Below are 11,769 nucleotides of genomic sequence, written 5' to 3'. Positions count from 1 at the left end.
CAAATAGCCAATGTATATAGGGTTGGAGTGCTCATGTGGCTACTTTTGGGCTTGTTTTCATAGACCTGGTTGCTTATTGCTCTTGCACAATCTGGCAACACTGGACACAGGCTCTCCTGACGTGGCAGGATCTGTGGGCAGGATGCAGATCCGTGTCTGGGTAGGCAGGCAGTGGTGGCACCATTACATCTCATCATCCAGTCCACATGATTCCACAGTCAGTCACACCTTGTGACTTGAACTAAACATGTCCATGAAGAAGGAAACAACATTATATTCCTACTGATAATCTCGATTACAAAATGAGAGTCAGTTTAATATAGCAGGATCCTGCAGGGCAGTGGTGGTTGCACCGGTCGCAGCCAAATACATGAATACATGGGGGTCCTTGACATGAAAAAGTTTGAGAATCACTGCTGTAAGGGGTTAAACACATACAGAATATATAGGTTACACAGGTTACTTACAACACTGTGAAAGATGGTCAAACTAATTTAAAGAGTACCACCAAATGAAATGAATAGAACATGTTTGCCCTATTCATTGTTAAAGTTAGTTGTAGTTAGTTGAAACCGTTCAAAACTGACACTACAAACACAGAAATCAGATATTGTTTGCTGATAAAGAAGCAGCCATTTCAACAAAATAATCATAAATAATAAAGTTTATTTACATGAATAAGTATGTTTCATACAAAACATCCTCAATATATGCATGTTGAATGTTGATGACTGATTCAGGACAGGTGGGACAGTCTGAAATAAAGTATACTGTATTTGAGTTCTTTCAATACTAATAGCTCTGGTGTTTCAGTATGCAGACCAATTGTGTGTGTTAAGAAGCACTGTCAAGGTTGACAAGAATGTCTCTGGATAAACCGGATCATTCTATTGTGACTATTATAATGTAGCCTATAAAATGCTCATTATGTGCATTGCTGGGATGTAGTGAGAGTAGGGTGTGGTGAGGGAGTGAGAAATGTCTCGCTTAAGATTTTCCGGTTTTAGATTCAAGCCTGGGCAATTTCCTCCTCCTCATCTTTCACCTGTTGAGGGAAATCAAGAAAATGCATGAGACATTATCAGTATTAATTGTTCTAGTACCTAAAACAATATGTAATACACAATATGCCGTTGACAGGACATCTTCTTGGGAAGTCACAAACCTCCTCCACTGATTCTACTTCTGGGACGTAGAACTGTAGCATATTTTGAATTCCACTCTTCAAGGTGATCATGGAACTAGGACAACTTGTACAAGCGCCTTGCAGCTTCAGTTTTACAACGCCGTCTTCAAAGCCTCGATACACAATATCTCCGCCATCCTCCTGTACGGTTGGCCTGGCAAGGATTAACATCACCATCATTATATGGAAAAGATGAGTTGATGAAGTACAACTGTGTACAATAACTTACAAGATAAGAGCAGCTACCTACCTGATTCGAGTATCTAAAAGCTCTTTGATCATGGCAACCACTTCATCATCATCATCTGATGGCTCTGCAAAGACAAACTGATCATTATTTTCATTTAAAAAATACAAAGTCTTGGCCTATTTACCTCCCTTTTGTGGCTGTGTGGGTCCCTTGCCTGTATCTTCACGAGGAACAGTTCCATCGTTAATAACAGGCAGTCCAGTTGTGAAAAAGTCCATTATAGCAGCAAATACATCAGGTTTAATTACTTTCCATTCCATATCTGCATCACTCTAAAAACAAAAAGAGATTACATTTCACACTGTATTACACCATTATAATACAGTGTATTAAACAGTGTATAAAGTGTATTAAACCATGTTTTGTAGTTTCTGTGTGTAACATTACCTTTGTTATAGTGATGAAATCAGGGCCTAGGAAAATACTCTTGACTCCATCAATTCTAAACAGCTGCCTGGAGTAATAAAAGAAAAAAATAAATAGACACTCTCAAACGTTGCGCTTTCAACTTCAACTGTGCCATGGAATTTAAGTTTTTTTTTGCACATACTAGTCACTGCCTGGTATGTGCAAATAAAAAAGCACTGGTAGATGTTAAAACACGATCCACTGGTATGTGCAATCAAAAATGAAGCAAATACAATTATTGAGTGGTATATGTAGGCAACTAGGCATACTGTACATATAATTGTGTGTATGAGTGCATTAAAAAAGTTAATTTTTAATGCATATACATCTATTATATTCTTAAGTCATCGCTATAGCATTGTTAATACTAACTGGGTGGAATTCTTCATTAATAAGTAGCCTCCTATTTGACAATGTATATACCTGGCCAGAGGTGATCCATATGCATCACGAGGTGAAGAAAAATCCATTGTTCCTGATTCAAGAACTGTGCACCCTGGCAGAAACTTTAAGCTGTTTGGATTGGGTGTATCCTGGGTCTGAATAAACATGGTCCTTGCTGGGAAGAGATACACGAATATATATAATATATTAATCATGAAAAGCCTTTCTGGACACTGCATTCATAGTCAGGTCTACCTACCCGAAATAAAAGAGAAGGGTGCCTGTGGCCATCTCCTTTTGACTCCTGTGTTCTGTGAAGCCCAGTGCAATGCAGCTCGCTGACACCCATGCCCTAAGCCTAAAAGACTGAGAGCACAAATTAGATACATTTAAACAATTATAACAATTCTCAAGTGGCATTCATTCATCATTTTTTCTTTATTTATTTTATGATTCTTTTGTTTGCCATGTTATGCTGTGTTTCTAGGAGTGTAGAGAGACAGGAAACCTCGATTGAATACTTAACAGTTTGCAAATAGTACAGGTAGATTACACATGATGATGCTAAAAGGATAACACAAAAAGCCTTATGGGCTTGTTTCCATTGTGGTCCTGCGTATTCAATTCAATCAAGACATTTACTTTTGGTACTTTAAGTACATTTTGATGCCAATACTTTTATACGTTTACTCAAGTACAATTTGATTACCAGACTTTTACTTGTAACAGCGTTACATTGCAGTATTGATACTTTTACTTAAGTAAAAAATGTGAGTACTTTTTCCACCACTGGTAGCTACTTTAATAAATAATACCGAGTTAACAAATACAATCACAATAGGATCCCACACTGAGTTTAGAAGCTCTTATCTATCTGCGTCATTCCAGTTATTCATCACGTAATGTTACCTAACGTTGACCAGGGTATCGATGGCTGAGACGAACACAATACTTTAGCAATGAAAAGGTCAAACTTTGAGGGAATTAAAGTCCACAATTACATAAAACACAAATGCAAAATACTGACGAAAACATACCGATAAGAAAATCTGGTCGAAATACTCAACAACCTCCCGACCTGTCTGCAAGTCGCCATGTTTGTTATGATTCTTTTTATTTTTTTCAAGAAAACTTTATTATATCTTACATACAGATTAAATGCCTGGCATAAAACAAGTAAGTTACAGTAACTGCAACAAGGATACATTAGATGTAATAAATAAGTGTGAAAACAAGCTATAAGGAACAAATAAATAATGTGTTTTGTTAGATTATAGTAGATGTCGTCATCAGTGTTGCCATGTCTACTTATTATAAGCGACTTTGGGCTTGTTTTTCTGTTAAGTCGCTTGTAAATACAGTAGCATGCGGGTTGCGTTTTTTTGGGCTTCTTTACCAATGTTTTTTAAACCAGTGGTTCGTAAACATTTCCCCCCCCCCCCGAAAATATACCCCATACAATATTTGCTTTGTTAAAATGTTGTTAAAAAAAACAATTTCTTCCCAAGATTATTTTTTATTAAAATAAAATAAAGCAGCTCTACAAGCTCACAAATCGTCACATTAAGACACATTATGAGCTTCTAGATCTGCTACTTTCAAATAGCCGTAGCCAATCGCTTCTTTTGGGCTTGTTTTCAAAACCTGGTTGCTCATTTCTCTCGCACAATCTGGCAACACCGTTCGTCATTCCTGTTTACGGAAATGATGTATGAAATGATGGAATAAAACGGTACGTTGGTTAAATCATTCCCCCGGGCCGACGTAATACCATAATACGCGTCAATCGTCCACATTAAAGTGGAAAAAACATGCCTTCTAATAGAAACTTTCGGAAGAGAAAGGATTCGTCTGATTTAGAGGAAGACGAGGTAACAGAAGAAGTGAGGTAATGTGCGCTAACTTCAACGCTTTGTCTAGCTCACTTTACTTTTATGTACCCAACCAAGCGACATGTTCTGATCAACCAGGGTTCATTTTAATGTGTTTTATATAATCCAAATCTACAAAGTAACTAGTAACTTAAGTTTTCATACAATTGTAGTGGAGTAAAAGTACAATTCCCCTCTGAGATGTAGTGGAAAAAAGTATCGAAAATTGTAAATACTGAATAAAAGTACAAATACCTCAAAATTGTACGTAGTTATTTTACACCACTGGACTTTTGCTTGAAAGCAGATCAAATAGACTATGATGGTATTGATTGATCCATCAATCAATACCATCCAAGGCTTGATCCAAGGCTATTGCTTATCTTGCTGCATCTATCGTTGCTTATTCACCCAAAATGTAGTGATGCTTGAGTGAAAATGTTGTACCCTTTGTATAACATATTTTGAGTTTTCATAATGTGTTTCCCCCTTCATTTAGAGCCAAAGTGGACGAGGCAAAAGAACTACAGGGTTTGCGGAAAAGACAGACTGGAGTCAGGTACAGGGGTGGCTTTTTACAAATTACCAAGGTTAACTTATATATTGTGAATACATTAACCAATGTTTACATTTCCTTCTGGTTAGTGTTGCCGCCTTATTGGTGGGGGAGAAACTGCCTCTTGATGAGGGGATTGATGTAAGTGACCTGTTGTTTACCAACTTCAGTAACAATATTTATAACAACTTCATATTTAACTATTTAATTGGCACACATTTTAAAATGACACATCATTGTTTCTTTACACTTTCCTTACAGGATGACCCCTTTAAACTGAAGACAGGAGGTGTTGTGGATATGAAGAAAGTTAAAGACAGGAATAGGGACATGTAAGGAAACCTGGAACTGTTTTGATTGATTGATTGATTGAATACTTCATTAGACAGAAATGTAAACAGCACAAGGTACAGTCAGACATTTGAGCTAAAAAGATAACACAAAAAAAGTCCTGGGGACTTGTTTCCATTGTGGTCCTATGTATTCAATTCATCAACATAGCATAAATAAAAACACCAAAATACAATATCATTAACAAATATAAAACACTATATGTACAGAGTAGAAAAGGGGGGGGGGGAGAAGAAAAAACTGTTAGCAGTGAATGCCATCACCTTTCTATGGGAGAAGTGGGTTTACCTCCCCCTTTGGCCTCCTGAAAGATGGATTTTCATTTTTAAGGGATGGTGTCAGTTACATTGATGTCCACATTCCATCTTATGTCATTAATATAGTAAAACAAAATATTGAATATAATTATTCATGTGACATCATGTTGATCATGTCTTCTCTTTTCAGGACCGAAGAAGAGACCTCAGACCTCAGCCTGGGCACCTCTTTCTCAGCCGAAACAAATAGAAGAGATGAGGACGCAGACATGTATGCACAATTTCTACTCTCCATCTTCAAAATGCACACATTCTCTCTTAGATTTGGTGTACTTTTGTTTCATGCAGACATTACTCACAAGACAAATATTAATGCATGTATTGCATGCATTGTTTTTGTATTAAATCCTTGTGCACAAACTTAACTGAATCAGAATATGCCACCAAGCCATTGTTCTTCCTCTCTCAGGATGAAATACATTGAGACAGAATTAAGAAAGAAGAAGGGGTTGGTAGAGGCAGAGGTACAGAAGGTGAAGGTGAAGAATGCAGAGGACTTACTGTATGAGCTACCGGAGAACATCAGGGTCAACTCAGCCAAGAAGACAGAGGAGATGTTGTCCAATCAGATGCTGAGTGGAATCCCTGAGGTTGACCTTGGTATCGAGTATGTGGAAGAGTGTTGAAATGCACAGTTTGACTTAACACATTGCCTGTCAAGGACGTATATATATACATCCTTGGCAGGCAATGTGTTAACATATCATTTTTTAAATGTATGTCTTGCCAGTTTTTGGGGGTAATTTTATGTCACACTTTCAATGTCACTTACATGCTACTTTTTCTTTCATTTTTCTTCTAGTGCAAAGATAAAAAACATTATCTTTACAGAGGAAGCAAAAGCAAAGCTCCTGGCAGAGCAGAGAAACAAGAAGAAAGACCATGGCACATCATTTGTACCCACCAACATTGCTGTCAACTATGTCCAGCATAATCGCTGTGAGTTAGACCAAATGTTTTAAGTTCGGTAAAACTCTGTTGTAAAGATTAATTTAACATAATAAGTAAATGGCTGGCTAACGGCATGAATCTCTTCTCTCAAGTCTATCGTGAGGATGTGAATGCACCACAGAGGCACCACAGACACAAACAGGAAGAGCCTAAGGCAAGGCCACTGCGTGTGGGTGACACAGAGAAACCAGGTCCAGAAGGTAAGCAAGTTTTGTGTTTTGTTGTGTAGGCAACTCTGCTTAACCGGTTGCCAAACACTGCACTCGCAACAATTAACAGTAGAAAATGAATGAGTATCTTACGTCAGACACTTGAATAAAGCAATGGTATACCTGTATGAAGAAGTCTGGAATGAATAAAAATGTCTCCTGTCTTTTATAAGCTGCACCATCGCCACCCAACTACCGCAAACGCCCTAACAATGAGAAGGCCACTGATGACTACCATTACGAGAAGTTCAAGAAGATGAATCGGCGCTACTGAGACTTTATTTATAATTCAACCTGATGTCTATCCCGTTTTCTATTAATATCCATAGAAGAGCTGTATCATTTGTAGATGGTATGCTAAACATCAAACTATTGACAGAAGAACTTGCAATAATTGTTGAACAACCATTTTTCTTTTGTAAATGAGTCATTTTATTTTTCCTAAGAAATCTGTCGAGGTCATTATTAAGATTTGACCATTATGGTTGCTTATTGTATGTGTTGTTAAAGGGTAATTCCGCTCAAATACATGTTACTCCTATGGTCAGTCTGACTTAAAGGACATTGTAGTAATAGTTATGAACCAATGGCTGTATTCTTATGCCTTTGAAAACTTTGTACAAGATTATATTATGTTCGGGCATTCCTACAAAAGGAATAAACTGAATGTTTGGGTATTCCTCTTCCAAGTCTGGGAGACTCAAACATTTAGGATGAGTTTCACTCTTTATTGCTTTGTTAAATTATAATCAATGTTTGAATATATTTTCACTACCAAAACATAACTGAAATTGTACTTTGACTAATGCTTCATCACAATTAGTAATACACAAATCCAAGACCATTGTTTTTGTTTTTTATTTTTTAAATTCTTTTGAAACTTGTATATACAGTATGAGGTAGTCTCGCATAGCCAGACTATCAGAGATCTACATATGTCTGGGGAATCTTTAATTCAATGTAGGAGCTAGAACCAAGCAGAAAACCACCAGCGCTAACAAATCTACACTCACTGCTTTGAAAAAACAATCTGACGCTGTCCCAATATGAAGGACCACCCAGTTTTTGCATTGGTGATGGTCTGGCTATGCAAGATATTTTTTGAACAATGCCATGGAAGCATAAATATGTAACTTGATGAATAAAGATTTACAATGTGAAATTTTTCATTTGGATGAAATTAGCTTATTTATGGTACGTTTCTTTTCTCCTGTGGTGTGTAGAAATGCTCCACCTCCATGTGAATACAAGTTCAAAAACTTGAGGACTTAACACACTAAAGAGACATTACTAGCAATGACCTAGGCTATACCATTATATACAAACCATGTTGGAGGTCTTTTATGTGCCAAACTGTTTGTTTGAGATATTCTCCAGTGTTTCAAGGTTTCTCTGTAGATGTGGTTCCATGCCCGTTCAGATGGTGTTGTGGGTTAGTCTCCTGTGAGGGAGGTCCATCAACGTCTTCTCTGCCCCCCTGGGCAGAACCACAGCTGGCACCTGGGGAGGCCCAACTGTCTCGTCGCCGGTAGGCCTCACACAAGGGTAGGTCGGTACTGTCCCATTGACTGTAGCTTTTCAGAACAGAAACCAATAGGAGGCATAGAATCAGCGCAGCAGAGCAAGAAAGGAGCAGACAAGAGCGCCCAGTCACAAAAAGCGCATTCAGAGGATGGAAAAATGTGTCAAGGGACCAAAGAAATAGGACGACAGACAACAAGGATTAGGCAAAAGGCCATGAAAGAACAGCCAGCGTGAACAGAAAGCTTAGATGTTCCGGCATTGCCTAATGGGGATAATTTGACATTTTGTTGCACAACATTCAAAGTATAAATTAGCAAGCTTGGCTACGAGTGCTATATGATCCTTGTATGAGGGGCCGGTACGGAGACTAGTTTTTAGGGGCTTTATATCTATACATCTGATTAAAGAATTTGATACAATTTGAGACAAGGCCCAAAGTATCCCAGTTCTTTACATAACTACTATGGCTTTGGATTAACTTGGGTATTTCAACTAAATGAAGAATCTGAATAAAATGTAATATAATATTTAAGTACGATATTATGCATTAGTTGGTGGTGGAGAAGAGAAAGAACAAGTGAGTGCAGCAAGGCAGAAAGGAGCCCTACATCTGGCATGCTAAAAGCAGTTTAAAGAAAGAATTCTCATCCCTTTCTTACACAAAAATAAATTAGACAAACTACATTTTCTGTTTCTGTTTCGTTTCTACTTTATTTCTTAATCGTCGTGGGTCTATACTGATAACTGATACAGAGTCACTGGAGGCTTAAGGACGGAAGGAAGCTATAGAATTCACCACCTGAATGTAGGCTATTTACAGAAAACAAAACCTTGAGAACCTTAATTAATTTTCACCTGGCCTAGTTTTAAATTTGACCTAAAAGAAAAATAGAAAGTAACATAAAACGCATACATACGTCTACAGTTCATACTCAAAATTACACATACAGGCTTTGCACTTTATATTTGTAAATTTAGATAGCATATAAATATTAAAAAGTATGTAAAATGTAGTATTAAAAATTAACGTACATTTTCAAAATACTATTTTCAACATAGTTTTGGTTCCTTGAACATTGTTTACCCCCATTAAGTATTTTATTTCCTTTCATTGCACGATTTCCCTTGATACATATCCAACATCCATCCATTAATGACCATATCTGAATTTGCCTTTGAACGTGACATTTTGTAAACGAGCTGTTCTGATTTCATGCACTTCATGCAACATGGTCATCAATTCACTCCTGAGATGTTTTAGCCCTGGAGGAACTAAGGAATAAATAATACAGCATCATCAGTGCATTAAATAGGAACGCCACTCAATTTAGGCAAACATTTCTTTTGACCTATAATCAGTCAATATTTCTATATCTCCCAGGATAGATCAAAACTGTGAAGTCTTCACAGCCATTGACAGAATTTGAACACATTTTTTTATTTGTCTTAACATAGTCAATATATCCAAATTTTACCTTACCTTTATTGGTAGTTCTAAAGCTTTTGCAAGTGCTGTGGTAGCAAATGTATCCTGTCCCCAGATATTGAGCAATTACCAAAGTCATCTTTTTTTTTTACCATTGCAACTTATTTCCAAATGAACCGCACACTGGTAAGACAACAGGTTAGGAGGAATAATAAGTGCTGAAAACAGTCCTAGACAAATGTCCATAGACATTTTTATATGCCAAAATTCAGTGGCATGTCCCTTTAATCATGATATTAAGCAAATATAAGGTCTACTATTGACAATTATAATACACAACATGACGTATAATAAAATGAAGGCACTTGATCATCAATTACACCATGAAGATATAACCTTGTGACATGTTATGTTTTGTCTGATACTACTATGCATCACTTAGTCAATATCAGTCACTTATTTGAAAATGAATGGCATATGGTAGCTAATATTAAACTAAATTTGAGGTAACCACAGTGTTAAGGCTTTCGGGCAAGGAATGGGGTAAGATATTACACCTTACATGAGGCTTGGTGGTGAACGAACAAGGGGAAGAACAGCATGATGCTATGGAGGAGCAGTGGAATAAGGCCTGTATGAGCCTACTTGTACCTGGATGAGTAATATTCTTCCTCTAGCTCGTACAGGTCGATGGCGATCTCGTCACGGAGATTTATGAGTTTCTTGTCACACTCCTCTTGCAGTGAGCGGAGCTGCTGGTTCTGGAGGCTGATCGCATCGTTTACAGAAGGGAAGTCGTTCAGAATCAGGAACTGCTTCAGGTCAGAGACCAGCTTCATCAGTGACTCACCCGCACGCACCTGTCACAGCAACAGAGAGAGAAAGATAGTCTTGATTTAATTTGGGGTAAAAGAAATATGATTAAACAAAATATAACTTAAACCCAGGATATACACATAAAAGCGTAATAACACCCTTGGCCCTGCAATCATGTGTGGACAGTTAACAAATACTTACAATGTTGGCTGCTCTAACGTGCATCTCATAATGGTCTTGCTCCCCTTGGGTGGCTCGAGAAACCTGTGTTTCGTCTTCTATCTGTTGGGAATATATTTTCCAAAGCATCAAAGAACCCATATAGACCACAGCAGGTAGTATCAGAGTGAGACAGAAAGGAGTGTCAAGGCAATGAAGTAAAAACAAACTTGTGGCAAAGTAGAGGGGGGGTGTACGCTACCTTTGCTGTTTTGATTATTTCTGTGAAGTTGTCCAGAATGGACCTGATGTCATCCTTGAGTCTTTTATTGTAGTTCTGGAGGAGCGTCTCTTTGCTCTGTGAGACTCTCTGAGTAGCCATGGTGCTCAGGAGACAGCAGCGGGGCTAACTTTACCTGACACTGGCATAAACACATCCAGGACATGGGCATACTATCACAATCAGGCAATACAAGAGGATACAGGCTAGGTGGGCACTAGGTACATCTGGGCACCTCGATGTAAAATTGGCTATTTTGTCCAACATGTTAAAAAAATAAAATATTTGAAAAATGTGAAAGTAAAAGTAATGTAAATACATGTGAACATGCATGATACATCATTATCAGACATTATTGTATCCTTCAACTTCTTGTTTATGCCTCAAAATGACTTGCTACAGGCTTTGTAGCAAGTGTAGAACCATTAGACCATAATTGTCGAATGTTTAAGCATGTTCTAACCACGTATACTTAATTTTACTTTTTTTTTAAAAAATATGCATTTTTTTTATTTTTTTACATTTTGGTAAAAATAGTAAATTTAACACCGAGGTGCCCACTCTTACTTGATGCCCACTCTTACTTGATGCCCACCTATCCTGTTAACAATACAAGAGATCACGTCCATGATTGCACAAAAGAAACGGACATGGCGAGCAAATACTGGCTATACGAGCAAATGTAAAACAACGTGGCGTTGCGTTAACTAATTTACATACTTACATAATACGTACCTCCTACTGCATAGTTTGTAAACGTTACTTTGTAACACCGAATGAACCATAAAGGTATTTACACAACGCGTGAAGGGAGAGCGCTCTATTGTTGTCATCTATTTCCGCTTCCGAGTCCGACCATTGTTGCCATATTTTGTGAGAGAAATAAGGTTAGACCTGGTTATAATAAATTAATAACCAGGTCTAGGAAAACAAGGCCAAAGGAAGCAACTAGGCCACATGAGCACTTTATCGGCTATTTTAAACTAGCCGATCTAGATCTGCTATTTTCAAAACCTCTTGCAATAAAATGTGGAATTTTGAAACATTCTTTAACAACACAAATGCACCCTGGCACAAAACA

At 37.6% G+C, this 11,769-nt stretch overlaps 3 protein-coding genes across 5 annotated transcripts; 1 reads left to right on the top strand and 2 right to left on the bottom strand.

Annotated features, from left to right (window-relative positions):
• Window positions 1–646: 646 nt before the first annotated feature.
• On the bottom strand, window positions 647–3,358 carry LOC311043465 (NFU1 iron-sulfur cluster scaffold homolog, mitochondrial-like). The gene is made up of 8 exons (XM_084054717.1): window positions 3,266–3,358; window positions 2,488–2,594; window positions 2,268–2,403; window positions 1,824–1,890; window positions 1,591–1,708; window positions 1,437–1,500; window positions 1,166–1,340; window positions 647–1,045 (listed from the first exon to the last, which is right to left on the bottom strand). The coding sequence occupies exons 1-8, from the start codon at window positions 3,322–3,324 to the stop codon at window positions 1,010–1,012; spliced, it is 762 nt and encodes a 253-aa protein (XP_083910843.1). The 5' UTR covers window positions 3,325–3,358; the 3' UTR covers window positions 647–1,009.
• Window positions 3,359–3,959: 601 nt separating this feature from the next.
• On the top strand, window positions 3,960–7,648 carry cUnh9orf78 (chromosome Un C9orf78 homolog). Its single transcript, XM_084056053.1, has 9 exons — window positions 3,960–4,116; window positions 4,599–4,658; window positions 4,745–4,796; window positions 4,917–4,987; window positions 5,454–5,534; window positions 5,733–5,930; window positions 6,126–6,262; window positions 6,367–6,474; window positions 6,657–7,648. The coding sequence occupies exons 1-9, from the start codon at window positions 4,040–4,042 to the stop codon at window positions 6,755–6,757; spliced, it is 885 nt and encodes a 294-aa protein (XP_083912179.1). The 5' UTR covers window positions 3,960–4,039; the 3' UTR covers window positions 6,758–7,648.
• On the bottom strand, window positions 7,328–11,544 carry med22 (mediator complex subunit 22). Of its 3 annotated transcripts, none has more exons than XM_084056055.1 (5): window positions 11,413–11,544; window positions 10,671–10,830; window positions 10,451–10,531; window positions 10,085–10,293; window positions 7,328–8,057 (listed from the first exon to the last, which is right to left on the bottom strand). In XM_084056055.1, the coding sequence occupies exons 2-5, from the start codon at window positions 10,788–10,790 to the stop codon at window positions 7,865–7,867; spliced, it is 603 nt and encodes a 200-aa protein (XP_083912181.1). In that variant the 5' UTR covers window positions 10,791–10,830; window positions 11,413–11,544; the 3' UTR covers window positions 7,328–7,864. The 3 variants fall into 3 exon arrangements, with proteins under 3 accessions (XP_083912181.1, XP_083912180.1, XP_083912182.1); XM_084056054.1 differs by having other exon boundaries at window positions 11,424–11,542; XM_084056056.1 differs by lacking the exon at window positions 7,328–8,057 and having other exon boundaries at window positions 8,142–10,293; window positions 11,424–11,542.
• Between the last annotated feature and the right edge of the window lie 225 nt (window positions 11,545–11,769).

Source organism: Gymnoscopelus microlampas (assembly GCF_963454915.1).
Source record: "Gymnoscopelus microlampas genome assembly, chromosome: 4".
Classification (NCBI taxonomy): domain Eukaryota; kingdom Metazoa; phylum Chordata; class Actinopteri; order Myctophiformes; family Myctophidae; genus Gymnoscopelus; species Gymnoscopelus microlampas.
Note: the sequence above shows the minus strand (reverse complement) of the source record. Positions and strands in the feature narration are given on the sequence as shown.

Bases quoted from the DNA above. Each gene is read 5' to 3' on its own strand.
- LOC311043465 (XM_084054717.1), bottom strand. From the start codon at position 3,324: ATGGCGACTTGCAGACAGGTCGGGAGGTTGTTGAGTATTTCGACCAGA. The intron at 2,595-3,265 runs GTATGTTTTCGT...TTGTGCTCTCAG, and splicing joins TCGACCAGATTTTCTTATCG to TCTTTTAGGCTTAGGGCATG. The intron at 1,709-1,823 runs GTAATGTTACAC...TTTTGTTTTTAG, and splicing joins ATTTCATCACTATAACAAAG to AGTGATGCAGATATGGAATG.
- med22 (XM_084056055.1), bottom strand. From the start codon at position 10,790: ATGGCTACTCAGAGAGTCTCACAGAGCAAAGAGACGCTCCTCCAGAAC. The intron at 10,532-10,670 runs GTAGCGTACACC...TATTCCCAACAG, and splicing joins AAATAATCAAAACAGCAAAG to ATAGAAGACGAAACACAGGT. The intron at 8,058-10,084 runs GTACAAGTAGGC...TGTTCTGAAAAG, and splicing joins GAAGAATATTACTCATCCAG to CTACAGTCAATGGGACAGTA.
- cUnh9orf78 (XM_084056053.1), top strand. From the start codon at position 4,040: ATGCCTTCTAATAGAAACTTTCGGAAGAGAAAGGATTCGTCTGATTTA. The intron at 5,931-6,125 runs GTATGTGGAAGA...TTTTTCTTCTAG, and splicing joins GAGGTTGACCTTGGTATCGA to TGCAAAGATAAAAAACATTA. The intron at 6,475-6,656 runs GTAAGCAAGTTT...GTCTTTTATAAG, and splicing joins AGAGAAACCAGGTCCAGAAG to CTGCACCATCGCCACCCAAC.